The 19691-nt window shown below is 52.2% G+C and overlaps 7 protein-coding genes across 7 annotated transcripts; 5 read left to right on the plus strand and 2 right to left on the minus strand.

Moving 5' to 3' along the window:
• Nucleotides 1–2154: 2154 nt before the first annotated feature.
• VTN00DRAFT_1186 (uncharacterized protein) lies at nucleotides 2155–5175 on the plus strand (the record flags this gene model as incomplete). The annotated part of the gene is made up of 12 exons (XM_069427265.1): nucleotides 2155–2246; nucleotides 2308–2509; nucleotides 2565–2681; nucleotides 3068–3404; nucleotides 3532–3856; nucleotides 3964–3995; nucleotides 4074–4100; nucleotides 4243–4322; nucleotides 4383–4405; nucleotides 4493–4521; nucleotides 4589–4598; nucleotides 4737–5175. The coding sequence occupies 12 exons, from the start codon at nucleotides 2155–2157 to the stop codon at nucleotides 5173–5175; spliced, it is 1713 nt and encodes a 570-aa protein (XP_069291888.1).
• A 764-nt stretch (nucleotides 5176–5939) lies between these two features.
• VTN00DRAFT_1187 (uncharacterized protein) lies at nucleotides 5940–7757 on the minus strand (the record flags this gene model as incomplete). Its single annotated transcript, XM_069427266.1, has 2 exons — nucleotides 5940–6234; nucleotides 6307–7757. The coding sequence occupies 2 exons, from the start codon at nucleotides 7755–7757 to the stop codon at nucleotides 5940–5942; spliced, it is 1746 nt and encodes a 581-aa protein (XP_069291889.1).
• A 361-nt stretch (nucleotides 7758–8118) lies between these two features.
• VTN00DRAFT_1188 (uncharacterized protein) lies at nucleotides 8119–9796 on the plus strand (the record flags this gene model as incomplete). Its single annotated transcript, XM_069427267.1, has 6 exons — nucleotides 8119–8299; nucleotides 8375–8462; nucleotides 8535–8629; nucleotides 8688–8923; nucleotides 9019–9296; nucleotides 9382–9796. 6 exons carry the CDS (start codon nucleotides 8119–8121, stop codon nucleotides 9794–9796), a joined length of 1293 nt encoding a protein of 430 aa, XP_069291890.1.
• Nucleotides 9797–10041: 245 nt separating this feature from the next.
• Nucleotides 10042–11329, minus strand: VTN00DRAFT_1189 (uncharacterized protein; the record flags this gene model as incomplete). The annotated part of the gene is made up of 2 exons (XM_069427268.1): nucleotides 10042–11148; nucleotides 11252–11329. 2 exons carry the CDS (start codon nucleotides 11327–11329, stop codon nucleotides 10042–10044), a joined length of 1185 nt encoding a protein of 394 aa, XP_069291891.1.
• Nucleotides 11330–12027: 698 nt separating this feature from the next.
• On the plus strand, nucleotides 12028–14533 carry VTN00DRAFT_1190 (uncharacterized protein; the record flags this gene model as incomplete). The annotated part of the gene is made up of 5 exons (XM_069427270.1): nucleotides 12028–12188; nucleotides 12249–12447; nucleotides 12508–12605; nucleotides 12659–14279; nucleotides 14477–14533. 5 exons carry the CDS (start codon nucleotides 12028–12030, stop codon nucleotides 14531–14533), a joined length of 2136 nt encoding a protein of 711 aa, XP_069291892.1.
• A 1211-nt stretch (nucleotides 14534–15744) lies between these two features.
• Nucleotides 15745–17094, plus strand: VTN00DRAFT_1191 (uncharacterized protein; the record flags this gene model as incomplete). The annotated part of the gene is made up of 4 exons (XM_069427271.1): nucleotides 15745–16201; nucleotides 16267–16342; nucleotides 16410–16835; nucleotides 16914–17094. 4 exons carry the CDS (start codon nucleotides 15745–15747, stop codon nucleotides 17092–17094), a joined length of 1140 nt encoding a protein of 379 aa, XP_069291893.1.
• An 80-nt stretch (nucleotides 17095–17174) lies between these two features.
• On the plus strand, nucleotides 17175–17408 carry VTN00DRAFT_1192 (uncharacterized protein; the record flags this gene model as incomplete). Its single annotated transcript, XM_069427272.1, has 1 exon — nucleotides 17175–17408. The coding sequence occupies one exon, from the start codon at nucleotides 17175–17177 to the stop codon at nucleotides 17406–17408; it is 234 nt and encodes a 77-aa protein (XP_069291894.1).
• Between the last annotated feature and the right edge of the window lie 2283 nt (nucleotides 17409–19691).

The following is a 19691-nucleotide window of genomic DNA, read 5'->3' on the forward strand; positions in this document are numbered from 1 at the left end:
AGTGACAGGGATCGGAATCCAGCGAAGGAGGGTTTGGCCTTTTTTGTTTTTGTTTTTGCCTTTTGTTTTATGCAGGTGCAGATGTATGTATGCAGTCTATATGCGGTATGTGGTATGTGGTATGCGGTATATTGGTCTTTGTCAGAATACTTATGGTTAATACGTAGAGCAATTACAATCGATTCGATCTCAATGATTTCTTAAATAGACCAATAGATCAACGGAGATATGTACTGTATGCAGTAAAAACAGAGCCTACTATACACCCCTGCCATTTTCAAAACGTGGCACGGAGTACGAATACTACTCCGCCCTACCTACCTAACGGAGGTAAGTACCTAACCTGGCCTATGAGGGTATGTACAATGGATCAGCCGTCTTTTATCTTTGACGCAGCCCTTGTTGATGTTGTCCTCGTCGTAGACACTGACCTGCAGTAGTCCTCAGAAAAGAAAAAAAAGGGCTCCTGGGGCATCCAAGTACCATATCATACAGTAGTTTACTTTTACTTCAATCTTGGAGAATCTCATAAACTCCGCGGAAATGCACCACCATCATCTTCTCTCTTTCTTTTTCCTGGATAGAGGGGATTAATGGACTGAGACCACCTGAATGCCATATGGGCCCTACTCTCCAAATCTAAACTACTGTACTACGTCCTGCGTGCCTCCCCAGATAGCAGTGAATCCTTTATTCAAATATTGAGCCTTGGTATCTATCTACCCTACCAGAGAAAGGAAGAACTCTCTTTTTTCTTCCTCTTTCTCAGACGGATTTTTTCTTCCCTTGGCTACACAATAGCAGCCTCCTTCTGAATGCGGTTTCCCTCACCGACAGATAAAGTTACTCAGTTTACTCTACGGCGTCGTGTCAGCCCTTGGCTGAATGGTGGCAGGATGAGATTGTTATACAGCCGCTGACAGAATGTTTTGCGTAGGCAACGCAAGGCATTCCAAATCGATGATGATCTAAACTCTTTCCACAGAGGATGCTTAATAATCTTTTTTTCTGGTCCCTGATGCTACCAGAATTGGCATATTTTGCCATGAACTCCGGGGGCACGCCAATGCGGGGTTGGTGGGACAGATACTAGGGATACCCGATACAATTTCCGGAGTAGGGGACCTCGGATATAAGAGAAATTATTAAAATCTCCTCAGGAAAATTGTCGGGTTGAAAAAGGCGATAGTGGAAACTAAATCGTAGACAGCAACCCGTAGAAATGATCGGAGATGAGGCTTTTGTTGAGGTGAAAAATAACGCAGAGTGCCATTGGACAGTGGGATATTGTCTGTGCTGGTTTTTTTCTGGAGGTAACATAATGGTTGGCTCTGAGGCCTCGGTAAATGTCTTTTTTCTTAGGTGATACAGGATGACGTTAGCTGTGCGCAGGTCCCTGTTCAGTGTTGGGTCCATTCCTGGAACTATGCCTTCCGGGTTTACTTAAGGAGGCTCAATGGACGACGCATCTGCTGCACAAGCAAATAGTAAAGAGCAACGGACCTGGTCCCTGCTCAGAAGGGTGGATTCCTAGATAGTAGTTCCGATAGCAATGCCTGGCTGACACTAGATGTGCTTGGCTGTTAACAATTCTCGTTGCTAGCATTTCAAGATTCAAGACATAGGCGGCCCGGTCACTTGCTGGCCGGCTGAGATGCTCGTGAATGGTCTCGAGAGAGCCGTAACTTATACAGCAGGTGCAGTTACTGTAGGCCGTGTTGAATGTGATGGCTGGTGCAGGTTAGCGGAATTAAATGCAGATGTTGACTGCAGCGTTACATCACTCCCATTCGACTCTTGGGAGCACTCGGACAGTGCCGATTTCAAAGATGTCCTTTGTCCGGCAGTAATGGACAAAGCATCGAATCGAAGCAGCCTGACTGGCGGTGCTGCAATGCCATAAAAAATTGCATCTGACCAACAGCGATGAACATTTAAGATTGGCAACTGGGACTCGCGGGTGCCTGGCGGTCTCGCGTTGCCGTCGATGCACAGGATAAAGCAAGCAGCAGCTGGAAATTCGGCCGCACGCCCGGCCAATTAGCAGCTGTTGGGAAGGTCGAACACTGCATGATCCGATCACCATCCAGCAGAGGACCCTGTCTGAGTTGAAACATCCGCTAATCGATAAGCCCAAGCCGCGAGAAGCCGTTCATGAAGCCAGAAAGTGGGCCCGAAAGTGATGGGGATGGCCTGGTGGTTTGGATTCAGATTGGGGAATTCTCGGGACCGGATCTGCGTGGAGAGTGAGGGATAGGGATGGAGAAAGAGACGAAGAGAAAGACCAGCTTTATAATGAGTATGCAGGATGGGAAACAGATGCCTGTCGGGCGTCGAGAGCGGACGCCCCGGACTTCATGAGGAACAGTTGCAGCGTGTGGAGATGTGGACGGACGTTGAGTTCGTTCTAGACAGGTCAAGATCCTGCTGTGCGCAGAAGTCGCCGTCGCGTGTGGCTTCGGGACGCCTCGCCTTTCTCTCGACTCTTACTGCTCTGAAGACTATCAGCGTCCTCGTCCTCCGACCCTTCCATCGTGTCTCTCTAATAAATATAGTCTGTCCAGCGCTTCTGCACCAGCCTCCGTGCTCCTGCGCTTGGAGTGGGCCCGGACGTCATCCAGTCCCCAGACATATCCAAGCTGCTAACTACACAAGGTGGCGATTATCCCCAAACGACACCGGTATGTATGCTCCCTGACATCCTCATCCTCCGTTCCTTGCCGGGGCCAAAAGGTGCCTGCCCATTGAATCACGTCACGGTCTCTCTGGGGCTTCAGCGCCGTTCCTAAAAGCGGGATTCAAGCTGGCGCGGGCGCAGATCGTTTTCATCCACCGACCCTTCTGGTGCGTTGCTAGACTCGCCTCGAAGACTCAATTGGGAATACTGAGCAATGGTCTGGCCGCTGGCCGCCTTCGGGCTCTCCCACGTCGAGCTCCTGGCCGTCCCCTTAGGGGCATTTGACTTTTTTGTCCCCCCCCCCTCCCCTCTCTATCAGCTTCGTTCGGGCAGCCTGGCTCGTATCGACAGGGCTTGGAGACCGTAAAGCTAACCCTTCGTCCGACGCAGGTCGTTGACCTGCATCCCTCCCGAATACTCCAGCAAAAAGCAGCTCGGCCGGCCTTCGCTTTTAGGTCTGCTCGCGAACCTTGGGTTCACCCCTCTGGGTACCCGCACAACCGTCGAGGCTCTTCTCACCGCCGAACTTCGCGTGCTGGTCCCTTGAGAACACGAAGTTCACGAAGGAACGGCAAACCGTTGATACGTCGGGGCAGCAGCGCCAATTGGCACCTGAGGATTCCTGCAAGACTGCCACGTTTTGTCGCCCCGTCTGAGAGCTCCGATCCCTTGCGCGCCGCTTCCCTTGACGAAGAATACGCCTCCAATACCTTCATTTCAATCAGCCGTTGACTCTTGATTCCAGGGGCAATTCAACAGCGCAGCGGACCTTACGCGATATAACTTTCCCTTGGGTTGCTCGGAGCCGCTTGTTCTGGATCGAGGCTAGATACAACGCATCCCAATCGCTTCAGGTTCCGAAGGTGGCGGTCTGACAAGGATTGAGACCGATGTAAGGGACCAGGTATCACCTCTTGTGCTTGTCAGCGGCCCGGTGGGAGCCTGTCAACCTTTTGAATTCCGAGTGCGAACAGCAAGGAAAAGAATATACCTTTTGAGTCATCGTAGGACGTTTCGCTCGACGACAGCCAACGCTAGAGGATTGCCGGCCCGGAGGGACTCCTATCATCTTTGCTCCAAGAGAGCTCCTGAAGGTTTTCTTGGCCTTGAGTCTCAAGGATCTCTATCTCGTCCTCGTTCTGTAACCAAACTTCCGCCCAAGATGCCGATGCAACCGCGGTAAGTCTGGGGTGTATCAACCTCATATCTCAACGCTCAAGTATCCAGTGTACATTCTGGGCCTTGGTTGTAGTGGCAGATGCTGACTTTGTATTCCTGCATTTCAGACGAGAATACCACATTGTGGTTCTGGGTGCTGGTAGGCATAGGCTCCTTTCCCCCGGGAATATCGAGAACACTCCTTACTGACGAAAACCGTTTAATTCCCAAACTACAGGTGGTGTTGGAAAGAGCTGTCTTACTGGTATATACTTTTCTTTACTACTCGCACTACTCCTCGTCTGGCGAGCCCTTCCCTCCTGATTCCGCACACCATGGCGGGCCTCGTCCACTCGGAGTACCCTTCAGCACCGTCAGGTTCCAACGGGATGCTCATTATCTTGCAGCGCAATTCGTGCAGAATGTGTGGATTGAAAGTTACGACCCTACGATCGAGGATTCGTACCGTAAACAGATTGAAGTAGATGTGAGTCGGGCGATCCTGCTTCTTCAACGGTTCCTATGTGGCAGCTATTGACTTCTTCAGGGCCGACAATGTATCCTAGAGATGTATGTACTCGCTCCTTTCGTGATACGATGAAAGGTTGGGGTGTCGTTTCTGCAGGACATGTTTCTGACCAACTTACTTTCTCGCAGACTTGACACTGCAGGCACAGAACAGTTCAGTAAGTATTCCCAATGTTCCCGATTCTTGTTCAAACCGTATTTTCAGCGTAACTAACCCGTTGTTAGCGGCCATGAGGTAAGGATCGCATATGACTTTGGCTTCTCCCTGCACATCATACAGCGAACAAGGCCCCTGTGGTAGCAACGAACCTAATATCTCCTCCCATTGTCGACTTCTACAGAGTTTCCATACTGATCGATATCACCTCTCCAGAGAGCTTTACATGAAGCAGGGTCAAGGTTTCCTCCTCGTCTTCTCCATCACCAGCATGTCATCCCTCAACGAGTTGTCCGAGCTCCGGGAGCAGATCATCCGCATCAAGGACGACGAAAAGGTGCCGCTCGTCATTGTGGGAAATAAATCAGACCTCGAGGAAGACAGGGCTGTGCCCCGCGCAAAGGCCTTTGCCCTCTCCCAGAGTTGGGGCAACGCTCCGTACTACGAAACTTCCGCTCGCAGACGCGCCAACGTCAACGAGGTTTTTATCGATCTCTGCAGGCAGATTATCAGGAAGGACATACAAGCGAGCCAGTCGAGGCAGAATGATAACCCAGCACGGAAGAGAGAAGGGCCAAACCGGCACGACAGGAAGCGAGAACGCAGACAACAGAGCGGGTCGACCAAACGCAAGGGTCCATGTCTGGTTATGTGAACGTCATCCATCCGTGGTGGACTTTACCGACGACGCCCAAAATGGCTTTCGCTTCCTATAAGGTTATTTATGATTGATTCATCTATGGCCGTCTATTTGGATCGGAGGATGGCCATTTATGGGATATATATTCACCATATTCTCTTCACCTGGACTGGACTCCCTTGGATTTCTACTACATATTTCACACGCCACTCCTCGCCTTCTTTTCTGTCGCTCTCAACGACCTCACATTTCTGTTGATGTGTCACGCGCCCCAAGGTTCCCTCGAAAAGTAGATTCCTGTCGTGTTCCCTGTTGTTCCTACTCTTTGTTCAGCGGTACATATTGGCTATGAATGAGAAGTTTGTTATTTTGTGAGTTTTCGAGGGTTTTCCCCTGTCCTGATCTGCGTGGGCCAAGGATTTGGGTTGAGAAGAGGACCACTCTCCTCCCCTCGACGCTGAAAAGTACGAATAGAATAGCGGACATGTTTGCATCGTTACAAACTGAGCCAGATTAATTGAACTGGGATAAAAAAGTATGTTTGAAGTTTCATGAGACCATGATGGATGGCATTTTATCTCTACTACCTAAGCCAGGAAGACTTCTGCCCATGGTTGTGCCACGTCTATAAAACGTCTTCTACTCTCCCTGTTGTTTGTGAAAAAACAAAGCACGGCCTATGATGCTCTCTGCCCGGCCGTACAGTATATTGAGTGAGAAAAATAACAGCACTATACCCCATCCTCATGCATGAATCGATCCGACCATATGAAAGAGGGTTACATCCTGAAAACGCCAAACCGCGTCTGCACGTCCCTGTCCACCTTCCCGCCCAAGGCGGCAGCGAGGCCCAAGCCCAGAACGCGTCTCGTGTGCGCGGGTGGGATCACGCCATCATCCCACAGGCGCGCGGAGGAGAAGATGGCCTCGGACTCGCGATCGATGCGGGCCTTGAGGGCCGGGTCGGCGGTACGGCCCACGGCCTCCATCACGGCGGAGAGCTGCTCGGAGCCCATGACGCCGATTTTGGCGTTGGGCCACATGAAGAGGAGGCGGGGGGAGTAGGCGCGGCCGCTGTGGAAGAATCCCGTGTTAGTCCTTAAGATAATTTCCTCTGCGGGAACTGATGTGTATAATAAAACTCACCACATCCCATAGTTACCCGCACCAGCACTCGAGCCAAACACGACCGTAAATTTGGGCACATCCGCACATGCAACTGCAGTGACCAGCTTTGCTCCATTCTTTGCGATACCACCTTTCTCCGCATCCGCACCGACCATGAAGCCCGAGATATTCTGCAGGAAGATGAGTGGGACGTTCCGCTGGGCGCAGAGCTCGATGAAATGCGCCCCTTTCAGCGAGGACTCGGAGAACAGGATCCCATTGTTCGCGACGATGCCCACCTGGGTGCCGTAGATGCGGGCGAAGCCCGTCACCAGCGTGCTGCCGTAGTCGCGCTTGAATTCGGCGAATTCGCTGCCGTCGACGATGCGCGCGATCACCTCGTGCACGGGGATCTGCCGGCGGAGATTGGTCCCCACGATGCCGGAGAGTTCTTCCGGGTCGTAGAGGGGTTCTTTGATGGTAGTCTGTCCTCCGTCGGACGACACCAGGGGGAGGCTCGTCTTCGGGTAGTTGAGATTGGCGATCGACCGGCGCGCGAGGACGATGGCGTGCGCGTCGTCGACGGCCAGGTAGTCCGAGACACCGGAGACGGTGCTGTGGAGGTGGCCGCCGCCTAGATCCTCCGCGGAGACGATCTCCCCCGTGGCGGCCTTAACGAGCGGAGGACCGGCAAGGAAGATCGTGCCCTGGTTCTCGACGATGATGGTCTCGTCGCTCATGGCGGGCACATAGGCTCCTCCGGCGGTGCAGGGACCCATGACAACGGATATTTGGGGGATACCCAGCGAACTCATCCTGGCCTGGTTGAAGAATATCCGGCCGAAATGCTCTTTATCCGGGAAGACATCCGCCTGGTGCGGCAGGTTCGCTCCGCCGGAGTCGACGAGGTAGATGCAGGGGAGCTTGTTCTCCTGCGCGATGGCCTGCGCGCGGAGATGCTTCTTCACGGTGATCGGGTAGTATGTGCCTCCCTTGACGGTGCTGTCGTTCGCGACAATCATGCAGGTGACGCCCTCGACCGTTCCAATTCCCGTTATGATCCCTCCCGACGGGACGTCCTCGCCCGGGTATACCTCGTGGCCTGCCAGAGGGGAGAGCTCCAGGAATGACGTGCAGGGGTCGATGAGGGCGGTTACTCGATCGCGCGGCAGCATCTTGCCCCTGGCTATGTGTTTCTCCTTTGCCTTCTGCGGCCCTCCTTGTGCGATTTTCGCGTGGAGGCTCGACATCTTCTCCAGGAGCTCATTCATCTGCCTTGTGTTCTCCTGGAACTCCGGGGAGGAGGTGTCAACGGCGGACGACAGGACGGAGATGGCGGAGACATGGTGCGGATGCGTATAGTTGGCAATTGATCTGGAGTGCTGTCGAGATATTCTCAGTCGCGGTTGTTGTTGTGCTAGCACCAGGTATCGAAGAGGATGAGTCCTCGACCCCAGGCTGCGGAAAAGGAGCGGAGATGGAGCATGCATTTGCGGGGACGGGCCGTCGCAGCGGGGTACGGGTGGTATTGACTCTCAGCGAAAGACAAGATGTGTTCCTTTAAACCATGACTCTTCCTACTGTCATCATAAGCTAGGAACAGCCTCTGACAGAGGGCGAAAAACAAAGCGGCATGTCTGTCGGGCACTGGAGGTTGAACCCCGGACAGACTTGCGGAGTGCGGGGGGCGACGTTTACCGCGTCCAACCGAGCCGAGCTCAGCAGCAGCTTTTGCTTCGTGTCCTACCTAGGTACAGGCCGATCGGACCTCTTTCGGTTATTCCTTTCTTTACTTTTTGTCAAAACGTTTTGCCACTTTCAATTGCAGATACGTGAGTTTCTCTGTCCATCATGGCTGCTCCCAGTATTCCTCGACTTCTCTTGCGCTCCTCCAGAGCTCTACCTCGGATGCGGGGGCCTCTCGTGCGGGTCCCCGCATTGCGAACGGTGTCAACCAAGCACCCGAAAGGGTTCGAACCGCCTACAGAAGAGGATCTTGTGGAATTGCGGGAGAGAGTGCAGGACTTTACCAGTAAGTGGCTGCTTCGTCAGAAGAGTATCTATATCCGATATAGTCGTTCCAGGCTCTGACAGCAGTTCAATCAAGGGCGAGAGATACCCGAGGAAGTCGCTGCGCGAACAGACCAGCAGAATGATTTCCCGCAGGAGATGTGGAAGAAGCTGGGAGAGGCAGGGTAAGGAGGGAATTCCATATCCTTTCGGTTCATCGACACGACGTTCACGCTGTTGCCTTTCTACTACAACAGATTCCTTGGTGTCACCGCGGACGAGGAATATGGTGGTCTCGGAATGGGCTACCAGGCGCATTGTGTCGTCCTGGAGGAAATAAGCAGAGCATCCGGTATGAGAAATCTGCACTATGATCTCTATGATATTGGTCTCTAACGCCCAGTATCCAGGGAGTATCGGCCTTTCATACGCCGCTCACTCCCAACTCTGCGTCAACCAGCTGTCCCTGAACGGATCTCCCGAGCAGAAGGCAAGATTCCTTCCTGGTTTGATCTCGGGCGAGAAAATCGGAGCGCTTGCAATGTCAGAGCACTCTGCCGGTTCGGACGTTGTCAGCATGAAGACGACAGCGAAAGCCGTTGATGGAGGTTGGCTGCTGAACGGGACAAAGATGTGGATCACAAATGTCAGTTTTGAACTCGATTTCAATGCCTCGCCTCGTCTTTCATCCGATAACATTGGTGCTGTATAAAAGACTAAATTGGCCACTTGATTCCACAGGGCCCCGACGCCGACTACATCGTCGTGTACGCAAAGACGGAGCCAGAGAAAGGCTCCAAGGGCATCACGGCATTTGTGGTTGAAAAGACATTCAAGGGCTTCTCCTGCGCCCGCAAGCTCGACAAGCTCGGCATGCGTGGTTCGAATACCGGCGAGCTTATCTTTGAGGACGTTTTCGTCCCCAAGGAAAATGTTCTGGGAGAGGTGAACCGCGGTGTCAAGGTTCTTATGGAAGGATTGGACTTGGAGAGACTCGTTCTCAGTGCTGGACCACTGGGGTAAGTCCGTCCTACTCTTGGAGTCTGCAGGAAGAAATCATGGATCTTTTTATATACCGGACAGGCCCAGCTAACGGCAAAGCAGAATCATGCAAGCCGCACTCGATCTTGTCCTCCCCTACACTCACACCCGCAAGCAGTTTGGCATCCCGATCGCCCACAACCAGTTTATCCAGGGAAAGCTTGCGGACATGTACACCAAGCTTCGCGCCTCGCGGGCCTACACTTACGCCACAGCGCGGGAAATCGACACCTCCGCCACATCATCGACAGGCACTGTGATCCGCACGCAGGATTGCGCAGGCGCGATCCTCTACGCCGCTGAGCGGGCCACTGAATGTGCCCTCGATGCCATCCAGCTGATGGGTGGAAATGGGTACATCAACGAGATCGCGGCCGGCAGGCTGCTGCGGGACGCGAAGCTATATGAGATTGGGGCGGGAACCAGCGAGATAAGAAGGATGGTGATTGGGCGAGCATTCAACAGAGAGTATTCTTGAAAAGAGAAGGCATGAAGAAGTATATAAAGTACAGGATGTACAAGTGGTGCGTAACTCGTATGATCTCATAAAGCCAAGCCAAGATCCATGAAGCCGGCTTGCTTGATCTCTATAGAATCCGAAGCAATCACAGGCTATTTCTTTTTCCTTATTCATAACAAATTTAACCAACCTCTGCGTTTCCGTTCCAGAAACGACAGCAATGTATTCAAGAGCCGAAACTGACCTAAAAAAAAATAGAACGCTTACTTCTGGCCCTTCCTCGTCCTCGTTGACCTTCTTAGTGAGGTTGTCGGTGCTTGTTTCTTCTCTTGATCTCCATTGGTTTTCAGAGACGTCATTCTTTTCTTTTTGGGTCTGGTATTTTCTTCAGTGGAAGTTGCGTGGTCATGGTTGTCTTCATCTAAAGAATCATCTGCTTTTCGCTTATTACGCAGTGACCGCCGTGGAGGAGGAGCCGGCGGTGTGCCGACGGAGAGAGAACCATCTAACCCTTCGGGCTTAACTATGGACACTGGCACTTCCACTGCAATCTTCGGTTCAGAAGCAGAGACAGAAGAGACCATATCTTGTGCATCATCCTGTGCTGAGATAACGTCTTTAAGCCGGGATCCGTTCTCTGAAGCTCTGGTCCTTTTCTTCAAACCAACAGCCGGTGGCTCCGATCCACCAATGGATTCAGGAGGGGGCGGGAGTGGTTCTCCTGTGGTTGATTCCGGTTCTCCATGGTCCTCTTGGTCATTATATGATGGTAGATCTTCTGAAACAACCACCGCTACCTTGCGGGAGGGATCTCTCTTCGTCCTGTTCTTCGCTGCAGCAGTTCTGCCTCTTGCGCTAGAACGATTGGTCGCCCGACCTGACTTGGAATTGCTCTGTAACTTCTTCGTTGTTACACGAACAACACCACTATCATTCTTGGTGGGCTGGGAGCTCTTGAATATCTCTCTCCAATTCTTGAGCAACGCTACCTTTTCCCCGTCTCCGGGCTGGTGTAACTCGGTTTTTATATTCTCATGGCTAGGACGTCGCCACACAACGCTTCTGAAAGAGGTAGGGTCCAGGCGCATGGATTTCAAGTCCTCGACAGCGGCGGCGCCCAGAGACAGCTCGGGGATCTCGGCTGTTGGTGCCAGCCTGCGCTTCTTCCTTGCGGGCATTTTTCTTTCGAGGGTATTCACACCGTTTTTATCTAGCGGAATTCGGTTCCTCGCATCCTTGCGAATAATGCTTGGGTCGTCATCGTAATAATCATCCGAATAATATTCCCAGTCACTGAAGGACTCTTCGACGTCGAGGGAGGGGTCGTCAATTAGAACGGGAGAGTTGATTGCTGTACCGGCGAGGTCATCCTGTTCTCGTAGTCAAAAGTTAGTGTTAATGTAACCCCCAAAGACCGTGAGCAGCGCCCAGTCACAGAAGATTAGAATGAAAGTCGGGCGGGCTTATACTAACAGCAGCGTCGGGGCTGGCATCTTCAAACCAAACATAGTCTTCGTCAAATTCATCATAGAAATCCTCATCGTCAGACATGATTGAAACTCACACACCGGGTCGGGCGTGTGAGGATGGTTTTCTAGGGTCCACAGGGAACCGAAGCTCCGCAAATTCCGCAAAGACGGGCAGTGGAGAATAATGATTATAGGTTGGGCTCAGAGACAGGAACCCAAAATATGATTATTCAGGTGATAATCCAGAGGTAGGAAGTGTCCTTGTACCGGCACAGGAGAGTCGGTTCCAGGACCAGAGAGATCGGCTGTAGCACAAATGCGTCTTGTGTTAGCTTTGGGCGTAAGGGTTCAGAGAACTGCTCCTTCAAGGAGAAAGCAACCCGTTAAACATCGGCAATTGCCTCGAGGCTTATCGCCCGGAGACTGTGTCCTGAGAACTGGGATTAACCTCACGTAAGGACGGAGAATCCAGTGTTCATCTCCTGCGAGCACCGTTCTTGCGGCGTTGGAGCAGAGCTTTCCTCGGACCGGCGGTGGTGATCACGTGGGCGGTATTTCCCCGCGGTTCGCTTTACGTCGGCCCAAGCGTCCGTGACCTAGGCATGCCGGCTTCAGACCCGGGGTAAAGGCGGCTGTCGAGCTCTGTCTACTCCGCACTCGGGGAGTTCTGCAACTCCTGCGGGCAAGCTCCTTTCTATGTTAGATTATGTTCTCATCCTTGACCAGTCTTTCTCCCTTTATTGACCCTCTCTGATTTTGACCTGGCATTGAGAGCCACCAATGCCGCTCTCTTCTCTCCAGCTTCTCCGCACGACTCCCCGCCTGGGGCAGGCGGCAATCCGCAAGCCGACAGCAAGAGTCGCTTCCACACTGTCGAGTTCCGCCGGAGGCCAGACGCCTCTTGGGTCAATTCTCATTGCGAATAGAGGAGAAATAGCTCTGTAAACGTTTCCGGATACCTTTCTACACGGTTTCCCGTGCTGACTTCGATTACCTATCAGACGAGTCGGGAGGACAGCTGCTCAACACGGCATCCGAGTTACTACACTCTACACCGATCCCGATTGCCGAGCACAGCATGCCCTCAGTTCACCCTTTGCATTTAATTTGGGGGACACATCCGCCTATCTCGATGGCGACCGCATTATAGAGATTGCCAAGAGAGAGGGCTGCCAGGGCATTCATCCAGGTTACGGCTTTGTTCGTAACGCCCATTCCCAAGACTTCTGTTTATATCCATTTCTGACCAAACGTGTACAGTTGAGCGAGAACTCCGCATTCGCCCAAAAATGTACAGAAGCTGGGTTGGTCTTTATCGGACCCCCATGGAAAGCTATCGAGGATATGGGAGACAAAAGGCAGGTCTTTATCATACCCTGCTTCGACAGAACCATTGCTGATAGATTGAAAGTCGGTCAAAGGAGATCATGACCGCTGCAGGTGTACCTTGCGTTCCGGGATATCACGGCCATAACCAAGACCCACAGCTCCTCGAAGCCGAGGCTGACAAGATCGGATACCCAGTGCTCATAAAAGCAGTCAAAGGTGGTGGTGGAAAGGGGATGCGCATAGCCAGGTCCAAAGTAGAATTCCAGGACCAGCTGCGGTCGGCCAAAACAGAAGCCATGAACTCCTTTGGAGACGATCAGATGTTGATTGAAAAATATATCACGACGCCACGACACATTGAGGTTCAAGTCTTTGCCGACAAGCATGGAAACTGTGTGGCCCTAGGAGAACGGGACTGCAGCATACAACGGCGACACCAGAAGATCTTGGAAGAATCTCCTGCTCCACATCTCCCCGATGCGACGCGGAAGGACCTCTGGGACAAGGCAAGATCGGCCGCACTGGCGGTAGGCTACGAAGGCGCGGGTACTGTGGAATTCATTTTCGACAATGACACCGGTGAATTCTTCTTCATGGAGATGAACACCAGGCTACAGGTCGAACACCCCGTGACAGAGATGGTTACCGGCCAGGATCTTGTCCACTGGCAAATCCTTGTGGCCGAAGGCGCACCTCTTCCGCTGACGCAGGAAGAAGTCGAGGCCAAAATTGCCAATGGCGGACATGCTATCGAGGCAAGGATATATGCAGAGAACCCCGATCAGGGTTTCATACCCGACTCTGGGCGTCTGACCCTTGTGCGAACACCGGCGATCAAGGAAAACGTCCGCATCGATGCGGGCTTCGCCGATGGGGACGAAGTTTCAGCACACTATGATCCGATGATCTCAAAATTGATCGTCAGAGGCTCTGACCGACGCGAGGCGATTCGCAAGCTCTCCGTCGCATTAGAGGAGTTTAAAGTCGCGGCGCCCATCACTAATATCGAGTTCTTGAAGGCGGTCTGCCGGAGCCCCGACTTCATTGCTGGTGAGGTAGAGACTGGATACATTGACAAGCACCGGGAGGAGCTATTCGACAACAAGGTTGTCGAAGATGAGGTTCTAGCGCAGGTTGCTCTGGCATCCCTGCTGAACGACTCCGGTTCTGCTTCAGGGAACGAGGCCAATTTCCAAGGCCCTGCTGGGTCTGCCGTGGGATTCAGCCCAGTGTACCAGCAGCGTCAATTCTCGTTTACAGAAGAAGGAAAAGAGTGTGCCGAGCATAATGTCCGGGTCCAGCAGACAGGTAAGAACACATTTAACGTCGACGTCAACGGACGGAGCTTTGAGCAGGTGAGGAGTCACATCAACCACGGTTCAGAGGTCACGTCCTTCTTCCCCCACACTCGACTCGACACGACAGTGATCCGTGACGGCGATTCCATCGTGGCATTTCAGCGTGGCAGGCAGTATCGCCTGACGGTACCGAGGGCGCGATGGATGGAGAAGGCGCTGGGGATCAAGGACGTGGCCAATAGTGTGCTGGCACCAATGCCGTGCAAAATCCTGCGCGTGGAGGTGCAGGAGGGCGACCGGGTGGAGAAGGACCAGCCGCTGGTGGTGATCGAGAGCATGAAGATGGAGACGGTCATCCGCAGCCCGCATCACGGGACCATCTCCAAGGTTGTGCACAAGAAAGGGGTAGGTCACGCATGCTGCACAATTTTCTTTCCCCGACTCTGCCGCGACGGGGTTGCCCCAGGCTCCCCCCGTTTTGGTAGGGCGGCGCGACAGCCCGGGGTCACGGGCCCGTGGCTAGCTTCCACAGCGCTTCTTTGTGCCTTCCAAACCCCACAATTGCGGGTCTGGCCCTGTTATCGCTGACTTGGACCGTGCAGGATCAATGCAAGAGCGGCACACCTTTGGTCGAGTTCGCAGACGAGGACGCCGCGTAGCCAACGAGCGCGCTGTCTCCGGGCAGCTTAGCAATCGGCTCCAGTATTCTCTGATGACCGGCGCGGAGGTCGCGAGCTTAAAGGGTAAAAGCCGCACTCCGTAGATCGCGCGATCCGTGGATAGATCGGTCGGTAAGTTCGGGCGAGTCGGGGGAGCTGGGGGTTAACTCGGGGACGGCCCCAAGCTGCTTAAGCGCACACGGCACACGGCCCAGCTGTCAGCAGGACGGCAGCTCGCTGCTGTCTGGACCGGTCCGAAAGGCGTTGGTGATCTAAGTTTAGCATAGAACATCCGTATAGACTATACAGAACAGACCATGTGACAGTTCAATTGCTTCTTTCTCGTTCCATGCTCATGCCATATGGGGGTAAAGCACTTGCTGCTGCGTGCCCACTCCCTGCGACTTGTCAACATCGGCTATTTTGTACCTGAACGGGAGCGGTGAGCGCCGAACTGTGTTTTCTTTTTTCCCTGTCCCACAGGCGGGTTACGGTAGGGATTGACTGGAGATCAAGCATCGGGATCGTCGAGGCTAGTAGTCTACTACACAACATAGTAAGCTCCGAGGACCGCTCCGGCACGACTCCCAGGTCGGACGGGAGACAAAGGTCCAAAAGAAAAGTGGGATGTTGAGTGTAGACAGGGAACGAGATGGAGCCTCGACTCCAACGGTGCGAGACGGCGCTTGGCCGGTGGCACGGCAGGAGAGCTGTTGTACGAACAGAAGTGCAGCGTTGCGGCCCTATGCACGGCCTGGCGGTCGGTGATGGGCCTGGGCCTGAAACTGCCACCGCCTGACATCACAGCTCACGCACCGCAAGCCACGCAACGCCAGCTTATTTATCTGGAGAAAAAAAAATTGTTGATACCCCTTGAAGCATGATTTGTCTGTTTATCCATCGCGTCGTCCGATAGCGGGTCTCGGGCTCCTCCGTATTATTTGCCGCATTTTCCCCTTCTTCGCTTTCCCCAGTCGCATTCCCCAAGCTCCTGACTAAGTCTAGTATCCATACTTTCCCCCCGTGTGTGGACACAGCGTTTTGTCCCACGGTCTTGTTGACACAGAGGCAACTTCAGAGTTTTCACCCAGCCTCTGTTTAAGTAGAGTTCCCCCCCCTCCCAAGGTACGTCCCTGATCGATCTCTGTTCAACATCACCCCCGCCCTAACCTTCCCTCAGATTACCTTCAGGCCCTTCCGCAGCCTCCGTCATGTTCAAGCCTTCGGTCACCCGCCAGGCTATCAGGGCCGTTAGCCAGGCCACCTCTCGTCCAGCTGCGAGAGCAGCTGCTTATCGGCCGGCTCTCTCTATCCCAGCCTCTCGTTCCATCTCCTCCACGCCCTTTTTGTCCAAGGACAACAACAATCTCAAGAAGGATCCTATCCTTCGCGCCACTACTGCAGCTCCGGAGGGGGCTTCCGGGCAGCATGAGGGTGAATACGCCCGTACGGACGAGAGCGTGAAGATCGAGTACCCAGAGGACGATGAGATGCCGCGCAGTCCCATCGTGCAGGGCCGTGGAGGCATGCACTTCAAGCGGACGCTCGCCTCCTTCTCGCTGGAAAACAAGGTCAGCGTGGTCACAGGAGGTGCTCGCGGTCTGGGTTTGGTTATGGGTCAGGCCCTGGTTGCTTCTGGCTCTGACCTGGCTATTGTCGACCTGAACAGTACGTCCTACCGTGCAATTGCATCTTCTAACGCAATAAGAAACAGGTTTGCTAACTTCTTGCAGAGGAAGAGGCCGAAGAGCAAGCAAAGAAGCTTGTTGCCCAGTTCAAGGAGGAGAACCCTGGATTGGAGGAGGAGGAGTGAGTTTAATCGAACATTACTGATTCAAGCGTTTGAGTGAGGCTGAGACATTATCGTCATGCATAGATTGCCCACCGTCACCGCACACTACGCCGATGTGGCCAACCCTGACTCCGTGAACGAGTGTATTGCGGAGATCATCCAGAAGCATGGCAAAATCGACAGCCTGGTCACCTCTGCCGGTTTCACCGAGAACTTCGATGCCATCTCCTACCCCTATGACCGGATGCAGAAACTCTGGGGAGTTTGCGTTGACGGTACCTACCTCTTCGCAACGGGTGTCGCCAAACACCTGATGGAGCGTCAGGCTCCGGGTAGCATCGTCATGATCGGCAGCATGTCCGGAGCGATCGTCAACGTTCCCCAGCCACAGGCACCATACAACGCCGCGAAAGCGGCTGTGCGCCACCTGGCTGCCTCTCTGGCAGTCGAGTGGGCAGGTCACAACATCCGCGTGAACTGCATCAGTCCCGGATACATGCTCACTGCCCTGTAAGTTCAATCGACCTTCGATACCATCTTTCCATTTTGAGCTGGATCAACAGAGATGCTAACGTTCTTTCCCCATAGTACCCGCAAGATCCTTGACGAGAACCCAGAGCTTAACCGCAAGTGGACCTCTCTGATCCCCGTCGGTAAGATGGGTACACCAGAGGACCTCATGGGTGCCGTCACCTTCCTGCTCAGTGACGCTTCTAGATACGTCACGGGCGCCGACCTGAGAGTCGACGGTGGATACACCCTCACTTAAACTGGGTCTCAGATTCCCTTTCGATATGTGGCTTTCTACTTTCATCTTATCTTGATATCCGGAGCGCAGTCCTTTTTGGGATGGGTCATAGACGGTTGTGCTTTTTCATAGAGGATCGTTTATTGCATCGGGTCCATTATTTCCCTGCAAGCGCTCGATTCTTCTTTTCCCACCGTCCGTCATTCGCAGTCGATACCCCGGTTAATAATGATCCGAAGCTTGCTCGTCGAATCTCTTCCCTTTGGGGCGCCTTGCGCGGTATTCCATCTAAAACAGCTCCTGCTATGTTGTCGTTGCTTGTGCTGCTCGACTGAAAATTTTCGTGGTTTTGCTCTTGTTTTTTTATCGGATGATAGAGCTCTTTTTTTTTTGCTTGTTTGGGCGCATTTCATAGACGTGGGTTTTTATTGTCAGGAGAAACCGTGCGGATTACCGCCGCTGAATCAATTATGGAAGGCTTCGTCACCTTCCTTTTTTCGTCGCCTTAGTACATTCTTCCATCGCTGGAAAGTGGAAAATGGACATAACACGCGAAGGGGCATAGGCCTCATGTTGTCTTACGACCATGGACATCCTTTTCGAGGGGTACAGTTACGGGCGCATCAGCCTGCGCCAGTAGGTGCTTCCCACTAGATTCGATCCTGAAGCTTATCGCTGGAAACAGCGCATCCTGCATCCAGAAATTTCGTGTCCTGGCAACACGCTCGGGGACGCTTTGCGATTTTCCGTCGTGTACGTAAATGTGCAGTCTTGTATCGACGGCTACGTGTGGCCTTCTCGGCCTGCAGTAGCTATTCTTGGCAGTTTGACGAGACGCATTTGCTCTCCTTGATTCTGCATCCTTAGACTAACTTAGATCCCCTGTAGCAGCCTTGTTATTTGTGAAACCGGTCACAGAAACTTGGAAGTGTGCGCTGTACATACTATCCCAGCTGTCTCTGCGCACTGCATTAGTACCTATGCGTGGTGAGTTTTTCTTTTTCTTAGGAGTCGACGTTCCCTCAACCGAATTGTGGATGGCATCTACTTACTTGATCAGCCGCGAGAGTCTAAGCCATGGAGATGTGTGCTCATGAGAGGTCGCTAGGATAATTCTTGGCCATCTATCTTGAAGAAGTGCATGCTATGAAATGGAGTTTTTCTGACATGGACATGTTTGTTTTCACATTCTTGGCGAGGGAATATCGTCGACTGATACCCTTTTTTTGTTTTTATGTTTTCATATATAAAAAAAGGCGTCTAAATCCATCCATTCTATCTATTCCTTCAGGCCATAAAATTTATATCCTAAATATGATATACCACGGAGATCCGTAAATCCATTTATTTTTAATTAACTATATCTCGATGTATTATTAAGAATTACTTTCAAGTCATCGAACTCGATCGACCCTCACCCTCACCCCCTTTTCCAGTTTGATGATTGATGGATGGATGTCCCAGGCTACCTACCTAACGAGGCTCTCGACCCCATCCATGTTTCTGAAACAGACACAAAAGATTCCAAAACAAGCCGCGCTACGATTATCGGGTTAGTTAGATTAGCCCTTCCCGACAATGGATTGAAACACAGAATTAATTTCCCTTTGCTCGCGCGGTACGCGATGCGATGTTGACGTGATGTGACGTGATACGGTTTGATTTCTGCAAATAAATCCAATCTGATTAGGTTAGGTAGGTAGGAGGTAGGTACTGGAGGCGCTGGGATAGGGATGTCTCATCTTTTTTTTTACCGTTTTCATCGACCTGGCTGAATGAATAATGAACCCATTTCGTGATACAAAAGCTATAGCCCTATCTAGGTACTTACCTAATGTATAGAGTTTGATTGAAGTGTCTTCTCTCGGTTTAGCCTGGAATTTTTATACATCAGGCGTGACGAGGAGCGTTTGTTTGAGGAGAGGTCACCTGCGATATATATATATATATATATATCAATACGGCTTTGATGGTGTCATCTAATATTGTATAAGTGGTATATCTGCGGTATGAGAGTTTGTTCAGTCGCGATGCTCATATTATATAAATTGAGTATAATTCAACATTTGGTATTTCTAATGTCCCCAAACTCTAATTCTCCTATCCAGAAAGTTAGTCTAAGGATCAGCTCGCTCTCCCTATCAGTGGCCAGCCCTCTAGAGAATGAAATAAAGGAAGGATAACAAGAAATCCGGGATAAAGTAGAATGATAGAACAGTATGCAAGGGGTGATCCTGCACAAGCTCCCACATCAGTCGATCGACCGCCAGCTTGTCAGATGATCTCTTAAGATATTTGGACATCACGGGAATCTAGTGACGGCCAAAGAGGGTTTCTAGTGTTGCCACATGGCTCAGAATGCGCGATCCCTTTTGTCTCTGCTCTTTTTTGTTGCACTGCTGGATCATCAACGTAAATCCTGCCACCACGCGGCGCAGCCAACCGCATTGGGTTGGGGGCAACTACTGTAGGTACGAGGTACAGTACATTAGCTGAAAGCCTTATGAGATCTTTTTTATCGACAATACGCTCACCGTTTCTTCTACTGGATTTGGGCAATCCTGCCTGGACGAATCTCGGTGCTGGATGGCCGATGCCCAAGAACAATAAAGCTCCGT

This window comes from Thermoascus crustaceus (assembly GCF_041956765.1).
Source record: "Thermoascus crustaceus strain CBS 181.67 unplaced genomic scaffold VTN00scaffold_1, whole genome shotgun sequence".
NCBI classification, from domain to species: domain Eukaryota; kingdom Fungi; phylum Ascomycota; class Eurotiomycetes; order Eurotiales; family Thermoascaceae; genus Thermoascus; species Thermoascus crustaceus.